The sequence below is a fragment of the Plutella xylostella genome, chromosome 30 (genome assembly GCF_932276165.1).
Source record: "Plutella xylostella chromosome 30, ilPluXylo3.1, whole genome shotgun sequence".
In the NCBI taxonomy this organism is placed as follows: domain Eukaryota; kingdom Metazoa; phylum Arthropoda; class Insecta; order Lepidoptera; family Plutellidae; genus Plutella; species Plutella xylostella.
The window spans coordinates 1,997,353-2,013,057 of record NC_064010.1 but is presented as its reverse complement, the minus strand read 5'-3'; the positions used below and the strand labels follow the sequence as shown (position 1 = coordinate 2,013,057).

At 35.8% G+C, this 15,705-nt stretch overlaps 2 protein-coding genes across 2 annotated transcripts in view; both read left to right on the top strand.

Annotated features, from left to right (window-relative positions):
• LOC105392388 (Krueppel-like factor 8) overlaps positions 1–1,706 on the top strand; it is a 65,734-nt gene extending 64,028 nt beyond the window's left edge. The window contains exons 7-8 of the mRNA XM_038121677.2: positions 429–922; positions 1,481–1,706. Coding sequence (XP_037977605.2) covers positions 429–922; positions 1,481–1,653 — 667 coding nt within the window. The 3' untranslated portion in view covers positions 1,654–1,706. The remainder of the gene's footprint in view (positions 1–428; positions 923–1,480) is intronic.
• A 4,347-nt stretch (positions 1,707–6,053) lies between these two features.
• Positions 6,054–13,957, top strand: LOC105392380. Its single transcript, XM_038121734.2, has 18 exons — positions 6,054–6,214; positions 6,498–6,617; positions 7,176–7,270; positions 7,552–7,741; positions 8,041–8,634; positions 8,750–9,149; positions 9,234–9,264; positions 9,342–9,411; positions 9,521–9,570; positions 9,661–9,697; positions 10,207–10,259; positions 10,606–10,672; positions 10,914–10,975; positions 11,155–11,221; positions 11,659–11,697; positions 11,942–12,006; positions 12,829–12,927; positions 13,817–13,957. The coding sequence occupies exons 1-18, from the start codon at positions 6,210–6,212 to the stop codon at positions 13,900–13,902; spliced, it is 2,130 nt and encodes a 709-aa protein (XP_037977662.2). The 5' UTR covers positions 6,054–6,209; the 3' UTR covers positions 13,903–13,957.
• The last annotated feature ends 1,748 nt before the right edge of the window (positions 13,958–15,705 follow it).

Sequence of the window (15,705 nt, the reverse complement as noted above, 5' to 3'; positions counted from 1 at the left end):
TTTATTTTTTTATTATTTCCTTTGGTGTAAATAAAGAGTATTGTATTGTAAGACTATCCCAATAAGCCTCTCAATGCTTGGTCCTCAGTTTTCCTCATCCATCCACTATACCGCATAGTCGGTTTAGTATCTGAGATAAAATAACAGACGTTAGTTCTAGCTGAAAACCAGCGCTATGGTTTATCATAGCACCAAGCTGAGCTAGTACCCGTTTCTGCACCGGGAAGCAACACCCTTGCTCATTTTCCTTTATTTAAACCTCTTTATTATTTGTTTTATTATTTATTTTTGTGTTGTTTCCGTGTGTGTGTGAAATAAATGTATTTTCTTTCTTTCTTTCTTTCCTTCTTCTTTCTTTCTTTAGTTTATTTTATAGCAAAATATCGTGCTGAATATTATTTAACCACCCAATATTGATCTGTCCTCAGGTCCAACCATCAAGTCCCGAAAATAAAAGTCGGTCCGGACCTCCGGAGCGCGCGCAAACCGCGACTCAAACCGCAAGCCCAGAATACTCACCAACATGCTTCACAAACGCACCACGTAACGTCACACGACCTGTCAAACGTCACACGAGCTGTCAAAACGCCATTTCTCCCGCCAATACTGCCGTTCAACATCCCCAACGGGCCAGCGAAAGGGAGTTTGAAAACCGAAGCCGATTTCAACAACTACCTTCTGAGCACAGCGCTGCAAAACGCGTTGTCTGGATCGTTGAATCAACTTACGCAAAAGAGAGCGTTTACAAAGACGGTTACGAAAGAAATTAAAGAGTGTGAGACGAAAGTGCCAGAGATCAGTGATAATAACAACGAGGAGGGTGTGAGTGGAAGAAAGAAGCTTCATAAATGCGACGTGGCTGGCTGTCACAAGGTGTACACGAAAAGTTCGCATCTGAAGGCCCACAAACGCACGCATACTGGTAAGTCGTTTGACTTTATCTATCATCTTTATCTATTTTGTCGAATTTCTATAAAATACCCTCTAAAAGAACGACGGTTTATAACGTCAGATAAAGTTAAAAAAGTTATAGGGACATCCCACTGACCCGCAGGAGACTAACGTAGTGGAGAATGGTCCAAACTTAGGACGGCAGTTTAGCACTCGAGAGAGCCAGGTGCATGTACCTGCACCCTCATAGAGAATAGATAATAAAATACTTAAATAATTAATATTCATATTATTTTTTACTGGACCAAAAAGTCATATTACACTGGGCTGCCAACATAAGCACTGCTCTTTTCAAAAAGCTTTTTCTTTTAAACTGACCCCTTAGCATGAATTTTCATCGTGAACGTGTAGTAGAATTCATCGAGTAATTTTGTATGAAAATATGTACCTGGTGGTCGGTAACAGAACTAAAATTTCTCTACAAAATTCATCGAGCAATTTCACGTCACGTTCACGATGAAAATTCATGCTAAGGGGTCTGAACTAGTTTTTGCAAAAGTATTTACCCTATTTCTTCCAACCCCCTCAGGAGAGAAGCCCTACTCGTGCGGCTGGGCGGGCTGCGAGTGGCGCTTCGCCCGCTCGGACGAGCTGACCCGCCACACGCGCAAGCACACCGGCCACCGCCCGTTCAGCTGCCCGCTGTGCCGCCGGGCCTTCGCGCGGTCCGACCATCTGCGCCTGCACATGAGACGGCATTGACAGGTGGGGTAAATTGGATGTTGGGGGTAAATTGGGTGGGGTAACTTGGATGTTAGAGGGGTAAATTGGATGTCGTTTGGGGTAAATTGAATGACGTTGTGGGGTGAATTGTTTATTTTTGTGTTCTTTTGTCATAGTTGTGATATTGCAGAAATTGATTTTAAATGTTTATTAGCATCTTTTGAGTGCGATGTGATGCTGAGAGGTTTATTCGTGACCGAAACATGCTTCCAATTATAAATAGCTATATTTAGTTTATACTAAACATGTTGTGGAAAATATTGTGCAATTTTAAATAGTTACTATTTTTGCGGGCGGTACCGATTTGGTGGCCTAATAATGCTGAGTTGAAGGTCTACATTTTGTACGACAGCAATAAGTTAACATAATTTACCCCATTAAATACATGTTAACCTAATTTAAGCAATTCATAGAGAAATAATGAATCTGAGGAATTGAGGAAGTAATAAAAAAAACCGTCCACGTGAAGCTAACAACCTGAATTTATATGAAAATTAAAAATAATGAAGTTAAGCACTAAAGGTTGGCTTGGGGTGTAAAATGGAGCTGCTTATTAATTTAATATATATTAATATTAATATAAACGAATTCCTAATATTTTTTCGTATAAAATAAGGATCAAAATGATTTCAATTTTTCGAAATTACTTTGTAGCAACTAAAATTTTCCCACTTTATTTGTTAACGATGCGATTTTTATACATAAAAATACGTGTATATTATTATACCGAACACCGAACACTCCGACCTATATCCCGACCACTGATAAAAGTTTACCCATATAATAATGGCATTAAAAAAACTACTGCTAAATGGAATGAACTTAAATTTAATGAAACTTATTTATAGTCCCAACAGCGGCATTATAAAGCGTACTTAAGGCCAGTAAACAGAATACTTTTTTTAATAATTTTAATTAGGTTTTATGTAATTTACGCTGAGTTTTGCTAAGGAACTTTAAACTATGATCGACTTTAATACTATTACTATTTTGACAATATTATGAACATAAAGTGACAGACAAAGTCGATATAAGTTTTTAACTTCCTAAGTGCCTATTTCGCCATAGTCGGTTATCTAACCGACCAGTTATCATTCATCAATTCACAATCAATTATACGTAATCTCCGTGTAAAATTCTTGACAGATGTGTCAAAAGTCAACCACTACTCCCTGGTTATGCTCTAACCGACTATGAAGAAATTGGCACTAAGTGAAACTAGGCATTAGTGTGATATTGTATATAAATCTGTTATCAAATGCTCAAAAGTTGTTCTCAAGCTCCACACTAGATGTAAAAATTATACATTTACACTTACGTACCTATACTTGGGCTCTTGTGGCAATATTAGGATAAATATCCTATTAAGTTTACTTACTATTATATGACATTTTATTTGAATTAAGATTAGAGGTAAAAAAAAGTTTTTAGTTAAGAAATATACCTACGATTTACGATATGAAGTCTGTTTTGTTTCAAATGTTTATAAAAAATATGTTTGTTTTATAGGCATTTAATGCATAGTCGTAATATATTTTTAATGAAGTATTTAGTTAAAAAATATATAGGTGATAGTGATAACTTTGGGGCCAGTATTTTGAAATGCAAGTATTTTAAGGTTTAATTATGAATAAAAATGTGAAAAACAAAAATATAATTTACTAGAAAATAATTGTGAATGTTTCCTAAAAATTACCCTTTCTCGTAAAATGATCTCAGATTGGATATTCAATATTTTAAATAAAAATTAATGATTATATTATTCTCTCTGTGAATTCTGATCTCAATATACGAACCGTCTATGTATGTACTTAAATTGTTTTATATACAAAGTTTGTAAAAAAATATACTTAGTTATTTCGCTTGCAAATTTTATAAGTACTTATTAAGTATTTGAAAATTAGCTGCTATAATGTGTTGATATAAACTTAAAACATTCCTTTAAGTTATAAAATATCACAGTAGGTATTATAGTATAGATAATGTAGCTACAGCCAGTTTTAAAATATGTACTTATTATTAATAAAATAATGGGTGTACGGTCATGTGCAGACAAACCTGACCCCCTCTCGTAGTAACAATGCTTCTGAGAGGGGTCAGATTTCTCTGCCTTACACTGTACCTAATTATTTGCACGCCACTTTAGTTCATATTCCTAGCATTTTACAGGCCAGTTTTAATTTTAAAATATTTTTATTATATAATTTATTAGGTAAGTTACGTAAAATAGAGATATAAATATTAACCTTTAAGTAGGTATCGATTTCATTTCACCGCTATTACATAAAGCATAAAGACCATTTATATAGTCATGAAACTATAGAGCGCGATATTGCAAAAACTTTTTGTTATACTTAGAGCCAATTTCTCCATAGTCGGTTATCTAACCGACAGGGACAGGGATTGATTTATCAATTATACGTCATCTCCATATAAAATTCATGACAGATGTGTCAAAAGTCAACCACTACTCCCTGGTTATGCTCTCACCGACTATGGAGAAATTGGCACTTAGTTACATAGTTACTTAAAATTTAATGTTAAAAATAGATCGAATCGTAGTATCTATTGAACATATTTGTACTTAAAAATAAATAATATTATAAAACATCGATTTAACACCGGATAAAATAATTAGTTGGGATCCATTTCCGTTTTCATGACTATATATATGGACTTGTGTTTTAAAGAAATACTTAATGTAATTCCAACTGAATAAATGAATTATGAATATAAATTCAGACTACCTACAAGGTATTAACTATTACCTACCTAAAAATTATGATTTGTAATTATTGATATTAAGTTCAGTATCTAAGTAATATTTCTGTATATTTTGTTGAATGGAAATAAGTTAGTTGAGTTTGTTAAACAATCGTCAACGTTTAAAATTACTTCATATTGACGGCCTAATGGTAACCTACTGCTCAAGTTGATTTGATAAGTAACAGCTACGTAAATATATAAGTAAGTATACTGAGGGCCTGTTACACAATGTCTCTGGATAATGATTACCTGTGGGATAAAAGACATGTTCTCACTCTCTGTAATTCTGTTTTAGACAGTGATGTCTTTTATCCCACAGGTATCCATTATCCAGACATTGTGAAACAGGCGCTAACTATTGTATTAAACATCTTAGGTGAAACATTACACGAACCTAGAAAGTCGCCGTTGGTCCAGTATGCCTGGTTGACTTTTATTAAATTTATTGTGCTACTTGAAAAATAGACGTACAACTCATAAATTTACAGGCTTATGATGAACAGGCTCAAAATCGACAATTGTAAAGGTCGTTTGTTGCAAAAGGGGTATATCGTGATATCATATGACTAACCATGGGGAGCAGATATTTTGGGCGAATTTTCAAAAGCCGTAGAACAAAAGCTGTTCGGGATAACCCCCTGAGTCACCCACTTTCGGTTTAGTACACCTCTTTTGCAACATCTTGTATAAGTTGGATCAACACTGGGTGCTTTTCCACCAGAGATGTGCTATGCTACGATGCTATGGATGCGTTTGATATCCACCAATCATATTATTGGTGCACATAGCTTAGCACTGGTGGAAACGGATTCAACTAAGATATGTTTTTTGTATGGAATGATGCGTGCTATGGATGTGTGCTATGGATGCGTGCTATGGATATGTGCTATGGACCATCGCGAGTGGTGTAGCTATGTATGTGCAGAGCAGACCTACAGTATGCCCGCGTTTTTCACTGAAAGTAGACATGCCATCGTGGAAGCAAAAAGTTATTTTGTACTATCGATACATAGCATAGCTCGAGATGCGCATCTTTCTCGCACAGCTACCTAGCGTAGTATTGGTGGAAACGGTCACATATTTTCGTAGCGTAGATATCACATCTTCGCAGCATAGCTGCATAGCACATCTCTGGTGGAAAAGCACCCTAACTAAACCTATTTGTTCCCATGGTAAAATCTATTACTCTCAGTAATGTTTACTCTAAGATGTCCCTCTATGTATACCTACATGGTGCTGTAAAAACTTCGTGTGATCTTCAATTTGATAATATTTTTATTATTATTGTAATTGTACCTAAGTATGTATATTTTATAGCAAATTATATAGTTTCTTAACGCTTATTTGTTTGGTGTTTTATTTAATTCTTTCTTTATAATATTTCGGTTATCTTAGCTGACGGTAGACAAGCGGCTGAAAGTAGATATCTCATTAGTACTACCATTTATAATGTACCGATACCACCGCAATGTAACAATGGGGCCATACCCTAAGTCTTGTTTATTTTCTGAATAAGAATAGTGTCATATTCGCAAAGTATTCGCACTTTATTTAAATAAGTTATTTATGAACTTATAATCTGTGATTTTTTTAATCTGTGATAGAAACAATAACAAAAATATGTAAAAAATTTCTAACATTTCTGCAATCACGGAATCACGGTGGAAAATACATAAAATAATTAAATCTCCAGTGATGTGTTGACTTACAAAAAAAACCGTACAAAAGATGAAATTATAACACAAAAATTGTTTTAAAGAAACAGAGAAATGGCGTAAGTACCCACCTACCTAGATACCTATAATAATCAAATGTTCAAAATAACTTTTCAGGTTTAAGTATGGTTTAAGTTTTAAATAAAGCGGTCTAGTGTGGGTTCGATTTCTGAAGGCCTAGCACGGGACGCAAGACGTGACAAAAGTTGTGTGTCGTGCTTATTCACGTCGCGCGGCTTCGGGAGCGAGTGAGACGGAAACCGTTTGTCATGTCTTGGCGTGCGCCTCTTGAGTCCCATGCTAGGCCTTCTGAATGTAATATACACCTTGTCCTATTTTCAGAAGTAGTAATTGCGCTGGTCTATCTAGACTAGACAAGTCTAGACTACCACAAAGTCCGTGTGTGGAGCGTCTCTCGACGCGGCCTATCCCGCCCCCTGCCTATATGAATTGTGACAAGAGGTAAGTTCAATTCACTACCTACTTAGCTGTTCCCGCGAGCTTTAAAAGTTATCCAATAGTTTATAACTTTTTACGTGAAAGAGTATAAACAACATATTCACAAGTATTGCCCTTTTCAAATCAAACCTGACACATGTTTAAGATAATTGCTGTCGTGGTACGGTAGCTGGACATAACCACATCTATTCTATTCTATTCTCTGTGGGGGTGTAAGTACCTGCACCTGGCTCTCTCGAGTGGAACCTTTGTGCATATCCCCAAGGTCTAAACTGCCTTCCTAAGCTTGGACCATTTCCTACCACGCTGGTCCACTGCGGGTTGGTAGGTTCACATATCTAGATGTGCTAAATCTAGATATGCAGGTTTCCTCACGATGTTTTCCTTCACCGTAAGAGCTATGGTATACATTGTACTTAAGTTAAAAGAACTCATTGGTACATGTCAGCGCCGGGATTCGAACCCGCATCTCTGGAGTGAGAAGCGGGCGCTTACCCGACTGAGCTACCACCGCACTCATAACCACATCATTTTATACACAAATTTTATTTCTATATCCAGTAGTGATGTCTGTGAACACTGCGAGTCGCCACTGAAGGAGGCGACGTGGGTGTATCGCGACGGGTACAGCTACCATCTAGAATGCCACAAATGCTGTAAGAATGTATTTGTAATAAATTGTTGTTATAGCGCCATCTGTTGTCGAGTAGCCGACTTGATTGTGCTACGGGTTACTTTTGAAATCGTATTTATTTTGTTTTTCTGATATTTAACTATCGTGTATTATTTATCTATACTAACATTTCTTTAGTTATTTTAAATATTCATGTATTTACACAACTACTTTTCCCGAGGGAATAGTGAAATGTCACGTTTTTAGGTATTTTTTTTCGCAAGTAATTATAACGGCTAGATTTATATTTATATTATTTTGCAGACGTCTGTGACGCTTTGGACCTGGAAAACGCCGAGACATTTAAAGGCGTAATATTCTGTGAAGGGTGCGCGACACGCATTTTTCGAGGACGTTCTAGAAACACTTGGCAAAGGCCACCAGCAGATGGTCATACAAGAAAGACTCTGCCTCGAATGTTTTCAGAATACAGTGCTCGTGATAACGTATGGAGGTATAAAAACATTTATTTTAGATAGATTACAGTGTAGCGAATACGAACAACATGAACCGGGGTCCAAGGTTCGATTCGAATCCAGCAAACCTTAAACGTATGAGTTATTTGGTAGAGTGACGACGCGACGTCGCTACTGAACTTTAGAAGTGCTGGATATTTTTTTTTCATGCATGCATTTGAATCGAACTGTCGCTAAACAGTTTGGTTGTTAGTAAAGAAAAACACATATGCACTGATAGTTATTAATATAATAATAATAGTTAGGTATGAAAAATAAACTGATTAATATAATCTAGGGGCCTCGACTATGGAGACCGCCGCACTGTAAGCCACTACCGACCACCACTACCACTATCTGACTGCCAACCAGCTTTCAAAAAGTCACTCAACACAATCAAAGGGAACGTAGAAACAATCACGTATAGAAATCCAACGACAGCTGATCTGGAATATTTAAAAGATACAATAGAAAAAACAGTTTCAAAAGTTGTCAAGACAACTATACAGAACGTTTTATCGGAAATGGGCACTAATAAATCTCCAAAGGGGTTTTCACCGGATTCTAACCATATCAACGGTACAAACATTGATAAAAATACATCAAGAAACACATTGGAACAATTCATGATTACTCCAGATACTTCAAAAGAAGAAGAATCGATAAGTAATTTAGATAAACCAATGGCGAGATCGATAGCTAAAGATATTCCAATTGTAAAAAAATCTAAAGCAACAATAGATTTAAAAGAAGCAGTAAGTCAGAAGAATACAGAAAATACATACGAAGCTGTCTCCAGAAAATCACCAGTAGAAACAATGCATAATTTTATAGATTCCACTAAATATCGAACTGGATCTCAGGGATATGATCAAATGCAAAATGTTCTAAGGTAAGTAGGTACCTAATCCTAATGTTGAATGCTTTATACTCACCCAGAACCCCTAGTTAGTCCTTACATTTCCTTTACTCTGCTCCGTTACTTTATGTTTCCCAACAAATTACAGAAAGGATATAACACCAACGCAGACAGAATTGAAAATGCCAGAGCTAGAGAATATAATGTCAAGATTCAATGGAATATTAAAATCTAAATCAGTTAATCATCCAATGGTAGACAGGGAAATGCAAAGCATACACGATATCGAAACGAATAGATATATAAAAGTAAACAAAAATAACAACAACATACATAGATTTTGCCATCATAGTACGGATGAGTGTAAATTTAGTAAAAGATTCTCCAGCAAAGCAAGAAATATATTTACAAGTCCAGATAAAAGAAATAGCAAGAAATGCGTAATCTGTAAGCCAGCCAAAAGCAGACATATAATAAAAAGGAATTTGCCATTCATTAGAAGATACAAATGGACTTCTAAAAAGGCGAATAAAAATATCCTTCGTAAGGTGAGTTAATGTGATAGTCTTTAAATACCATTTTTAAAAATTGCAATATTAAAAACTAATGCTAATTTTCTTCTTTACCAACAGCACAAAGACTGCAGTGATGCTAGAATTGCAGGTTATTTCCTAATTAAGTAGTCAGAAATTATAATATTTAATAAAACTATTACTTTAAGTCTAAACTTAATTTTACAGAACTAGGTATCTCCACAGAAATAACACATATGGGTCTAATTAATCATAATCACAGAACGAAAAGCTCAGTGTAAGTAAATTTTATTTTAGCAAAATTTCAGTAGGTAATTATAATATATCGTGTAAATTTTAAGAGATTTTATTTTATTTACATTGTATATGCCTAAATATATTTACAGATCCACAATTTTCTGCTTCATACCTAATCAGGCGTCGAAAGAATCTCATGGTCAGTATGATAGTACTATTTCAAGAAAGTATATTTTAGGTATCTTCATTATGTTTATTTATGAAATTGTGAATGTTATGTATTTTTCAGGTTCAAGTTCCAGTTTCTCTGATAGTGCACATCAATTGTAATGTATTTTATTGGTTTTATATTTTTACTATACGCAAGGGGGACAAAACAATAGTTATAAGTATCGTAGTATTCGTAGTGCCTACCGATTGGTAATCCATTCCTAATAATCAACATTTTAATCCTTTGTGATGAAACAAATAACTCAAAAATATTTAAGGCAGGCTTGTTTCGCTTTATTTGAAATAGTAGATTTCTTTTCATATACATATTAATGATAGGTTTTAGTAATTTAAAAAACCCTATGTTATCCTAACTAATATTATAAATGCGAAAGTAACTGTGTCTGTCTGTCTGTCTATCTGTCTGTATGTTAGTCTTTCACGCCAAAACTACTGAACGGATTTAGATGAAATTTGGTATTCATATGGTTTAGACCCTAAGAAAGAACATAGACTACTTTTTATCCCGGAATACCCACGGGAAAACTTTTTAAGGCGAAGCAAAGCTCGCAGGAACAGCTAGTATTGTATAAAGACTCTAGCTACTTACACTTATGTTTTCCAGACACTTCTTGGACCGCAGAATTGGCAGCCTTTTCAAAATACCCTTAACACTTTGTTAGTATTTAAATTAACATCTTACTAAAATTTGTGATCAAATGTTGTGACAGTCGGGTTGCCCACTTACCCGACAACTCTCTCAGCACAAGCTTGCTTGTGTTGGGGTCCACCAACCCGCACTATAGGCCAGCGTGGTGGACTAGGCCTAAAACCCTTCCTTCATTGGAAGGAGACCCGTGCCCCAGCAGTGGGGACGTGATGGGTAGTGATGATGATGAGGTTGTGATAGCAATAAAACGTAATACAAACGGTCAGAGCATGCAGCATGAATTTTTATCAACTTTTTTTTTATACTCATGACATTTTTTTAAATAGTTACCTAACTAAACTTATTAATTTTCAGTCAAAAAAAATATTCTAGAACGTAGCTCTTTGGTGGAAGCCGCTATCAAAGATGACGAACATTATGAGTAAGTTTAACAACTTCATCTATTCAAAACTAAAATGATAAGTTTTTGTACTGGCGAATTTAAAAAAATACATGGAATTTGCTGAATAAAAATAGCCTTTATTGGCACAATATTTTTTATATTATCGTTCATAGAGAAACGGGCAACATTTTGTAAATATTTTAGTAGTTTTAAATGTACACCGTGAAATTGTTACATCTACCCGACGCCAGGCGGCGCTATACCGAGATTTTATTTTCAGGAGACTGAACTTGATGCCATATTTAAGATCTTTGTTTACTGAAGAGGTCCCTAGACATCAAGGTACGTATAAATAAATGATACTCTTATTTTCAAAAATCCTATTATGCATTCTTCAGAATGAGCCCCCTTTGAGTCACCCCCTTTCGGCTTAGTATACTTACCCTTTTTGCTACCCTGTATATTTTTTTAAATAAATAAAACAAATAATAATTAGTTATTATTAATAACTATATTTCCAGGGCGCGGTTTTCGTCCTCTTTATAAATCAATTAATCGCAGAAAAAGCCGGATTCACAGACTCGGATGGTAACCAATAACTTACTGTATATTTTATATAACCTACACTATGTATAGTGTAAGCATAGGGGTCATTGCCAATACACTCTACACTAGTAGCATTGTCACTCAGACCCCTTAGAATGAATTTTCATCGTGAACGTGACGTAAAATTCATCGAGTAATTTTGTATGAAAATATGAACAGCGCCCCTGGCGGTCGGTAGCAGAATTAAAATTTCCGTACAAATTTCATCGAGTAATTTCACGTCACGATGAAAATTCATGCTAAGGGGTCAGGTCTGTATGGGGAGTGCGAGTTTTAACTCCGTGCGAGTAGCGGCGAGTAAACGCGAATTTGTATGGCGTGGGAGAGTCGCCACCTAGCGGTATACGCGCTGCACTAGTTCCGCGCGATAAAATTTGTAAAGATGGTATATGATGATTTGGTATTATGATTTATTTCAGGGTTCCTGTACCATCAAAGGCAAAAAATATGACGATAAGGTAATTATACCTAAATTAAGTACCTTTAGGTAGAAGATAATTTGCGAAAGTCGAAGTACAAAGGTACAAAGAAATTGAAACTTAACTTACCCCTTCGGCTTTTTAAATGATTTAGCAGCACCTATATTCTCTCCTGTATAGTCTCATTTCAAAAGTCATCATAATCTGTATGAAGATGGATTGGATGGGTTAGGTTTCTTTGCTCCCCACTGTACACTACAGTATCTAATATTTTATCCCACAGATGCCCTCACTACGAAAGATCTCACAGCTACAGATGTATGCGACGGCAAGCCATGCGGCTCGCAGGTATAACTTAACTAATATTATAAATGCGAAAGTAACTGTGTCTGTCTGTCTGTCTGTCTGTTACTCTTTCACGCCAAAACTACTGAACGGATTTGAATGAAATTTGGTATACATACGGCTAGACCCTGGGAAAGAACATAGGCTACTTTTTATCCCGGAATTCCCACGGGAAAACTTTTTAAGGCGAAGCGAAGCGCGCGGGAACAGCTAGTTATTATATATTAAATTCCGTATTGCACATCAATCCATGGGTCCACCAACTCGCACTAGGCCAGCGTGGTAAATAAATAATAGATATGTGGGGACATCTCACACACGGCCATCAGACCCCAAGCTAGGCAGAACCTGTGTTATGGGTGTCGGACAGCTGATATATCTAGTATTTCTACACAAATACATAGATAGATACATACTAAATTATAAATATCAACACCCACGACCCGAGTACAAATATCTGTCTTTTAACAAATATCTGCCCCAGCCGGGAATCGAACCCGGCACCTTCGGCATAGCAGTCAGTGTCACCAACCACTACACCATTCAACCGTCGGTTGGTGGACTAGGCCTAGTACCCTTCCTTCATTGGAAGGAGACGTCCCGTGCCCCAGCAGTGGGGACGTGATGGGTCGTAGGTAATGATGATGAATTCAAGGTACATAATATATCATTTAATTAATGCTTATAGCATTCAGAGCTGAGTGGTAGAAAAGGAGTGTTATTTATTTGTCGAGTTTTTTTCTTCAATTAATTTTATTTATTTACCTCTTTATTGTACTCTATTAATCTAGTTTGTATTAAAATATCGTTGTATACATATTTCAGGGCCTAATCGCGAAGAACTGGCAAAAATACGAGCCCATATCAAGAGTTTCTTCACAAACTCACCACCCGCCGTCTGTGATAGAGACAAAACTAACAAAAGTAAGACCTTACCTATGTCTCTTATGTACAGTATAAGGCAGATAAATCTGACCCCTCTCAGAAGCATTGTTACTATGAGAGGGGGGTCAGGTTACTCTGCACGTGACCGTACAGTCAGCAAAAGAGATACCCAGGGCACCCCGTCGCAGCCTGACATGAAAAATACTTAACCTATCTACCAACATCATCAGCCTAAAGTAATCCACTGCTGGACGTAGGCCTCTCCCAAAGCACGCCACTGGATGTGATCTATAGCTTTCCGCATCCAATCATAACCAGCCACCTTTGGCAAGTCGTCCCCCATCTAGCCAGAGGGCGTCCCACACTACGTTTGCCTAGTCGGTTATCGGTTCAGATGTGACCAGCCCCACTGCCACTTAAGCTTTCTAACTCGGTACCTATCTATAGAGTTTGTTATTATGTGCAAGTATGTTATAATACGAGTATATTAAATAGGTAACTAATGTATTTTTTAATTAAAATACTACCTATAAGATAAGATAAGATAAGATATTCTTTATTTGCACAAAAAAATATGGACAACAATACAAAACTTAATCTAACACATATGTACAAATGGCGGTCTTATCGCTAAAAGCGATTTCTTCCAGACAACCTTTGGGTGGAAGGATATTTAGATGTAAAGGGTAAAGTGTAGCAGGAATAAAGAATATACCATAAATATTTAATATACCAAAACATACTACCTACAATATATTTACATACATAATTTATATACCTAGCATCATAATATATAATATATTAAAATATATATTAATATATAATAAACTACATACCATGTTACTTATATATAATAATAAGCATATTAAAGAGGATATAGTTTTTTGAATAAATATTATTCTTATTATTCTTATTCTTATTCTCTCAGATCAACCGAAACGCACTCGGAATAATCCCGCCCGCGCCACCACGGACCTTCTCAAAATGGAGCTGTGCAAATTCAGAGAATCATGAGTAACTCAGTTTACCTAATTATTGAGTAAATAATAAAAAAATATTGAACAACTTTGATGAAATCGTTTAACTTGTTGGGGTGTGAAGCGAATGGCGAGTCTCCATATCGTAACTAAAACAAAGGTTATTTATACAGGATGCTGCAAATTTCCAATACTTGTTGATAGTTTAGTTAGAACAAACGTTGGCTTGCTAGGTAAGTATAAGTACCACTTCTGCTTTGCTACAACATGTATGTATATAGATTATAGTCATAAACACTTTATTTTATACAAAAAAGTTACAATTACAATAAATATTAATAATAATGAGAGCGGTGGTAGCTCAGTCGGGTAAGCGCCCGCTTCTCACGCCAGAGATGCGGGTTCGAATCCCGGCGCTGACATATACCATCGCACTTACGGTGAAGGAAAACATCGTGACGAAACCTGCATATCTAGATTTAGCACATCTAAATACGTGAACCCACCAACCCGCAGTGGACCAGCGTGAGGGAAATGGTCCAAGCTTAGGAAGGCAGTTTAGACCTTGGGGATTTGCACAAAGGTTCCATTCGAGAGAGCCAGGTGCAGGTACTACACCCCCACAGAGAATAGAATAGAATACAAATAATAAAGTTGTAGATAAGTAATTAAGTATACCTACAAAGGCGGTAAAGTAAGCACGCTGCTTAAGGATTCTAAATTTTTTGCTAATGCACGGTGGTGGTAGCCCCACAGTTCTGAGTCTGTGATATCGATCTAACTCAGCAATTAGCCACAATCTAAGTTAATAAATTACAATACCTAATTCTTTGGCGTCATGATAGTATAACGGTTATTCTCATAACCTTCAAATAGAATTATTCGCCAAGCATTTCGAAATTCTCTTATGCATTTTGAATTTTATTTTATTACCTATTCATTTGTTTATTTAAATCAAACTTATAAATATGCTCGTATCATAGTGATGTGACAACAACGTTGATGACGATGTTTCATAAAACTTATCGTAGCATAAAGATTTTAAATTTGATAAAAAGAGGGGTTTTATAAGTTTAAGGTGTGTGTCTGCCTGTGGTAGCGTAGCTCCCAATCAACTGAACATATTTTCATATATTTTTTTAAACAGATGAAGAACTCCTCAACACAAGTGTGTACATCAACTCAGCAACAATGTTTATAAACAAATGTTTACAATAAATCCGAGGTAAAGCCCCTCTATTCATTACATAATGGCTGCCAAGGAGTATAGCCTAGATTCAGCCAACCTCGAACTTACCCACGATACAACCAGTTTTATAACAAGTAAAATGTGTAAACCCGTTACTGCGGTTCACTTAGTTTAAGGTTGAATAGACCATGCCCTCTATAACATTACTTTCTAGGTACGATTTTTTATAAAAATACAGTCGTATACTTTGGAGATCATTTTGTAAAACTTTTCAAAATGGGTTAAGGTAAATTTAGTTACGATGCCAAAATTGCTAAATAAAGTGTACAAAATAATTTGGCACTGGAGACAAACTAACATAAATCCTATAGAAGTACTTAATTCCTTAATTTAAAAATACCTTAATCTACGTATTTGTGTACTGAGCCCGTAGCATAAATTTTTTTCATACAAAAATACTCGATGAATTTTACTTCACGTTCACGCGAAAATTTATGCTGCCGGCTCTAGACAACTAGGTGACAATAATGTAAAAGTAAAAATTTCTTCAAAAGTAAAACAAAAGATTTAAAAATTCCAAAAAAATATCATTTAAATTGGAGATCAATATGTTCTAAGTTGGACAGTACAAAATATCTAAGCATAAGGCCT

What these genes read in the sequence shown, in the direction of transcription:
- LOC105392380 (XM_038121734.2), top strand. An exon ending in GGCGTCGAAAGAATCTCATG is followed by an intron (nt 9,571 to 9,660) that starts GTCAGTATGATA and finishes TGTATTTTTCAG; the next exon opens with GTTCAAGTTCCAGTTTCTCT. An exon ending in CGGATTCACAGACTCGGATG is followed by an intron (nt 11,222 to 11,658) that starts GTAACCAATAAC and finishes GATTTATTTCAG; the next exon opens with GGTTCCTGTACCATCAAAGG.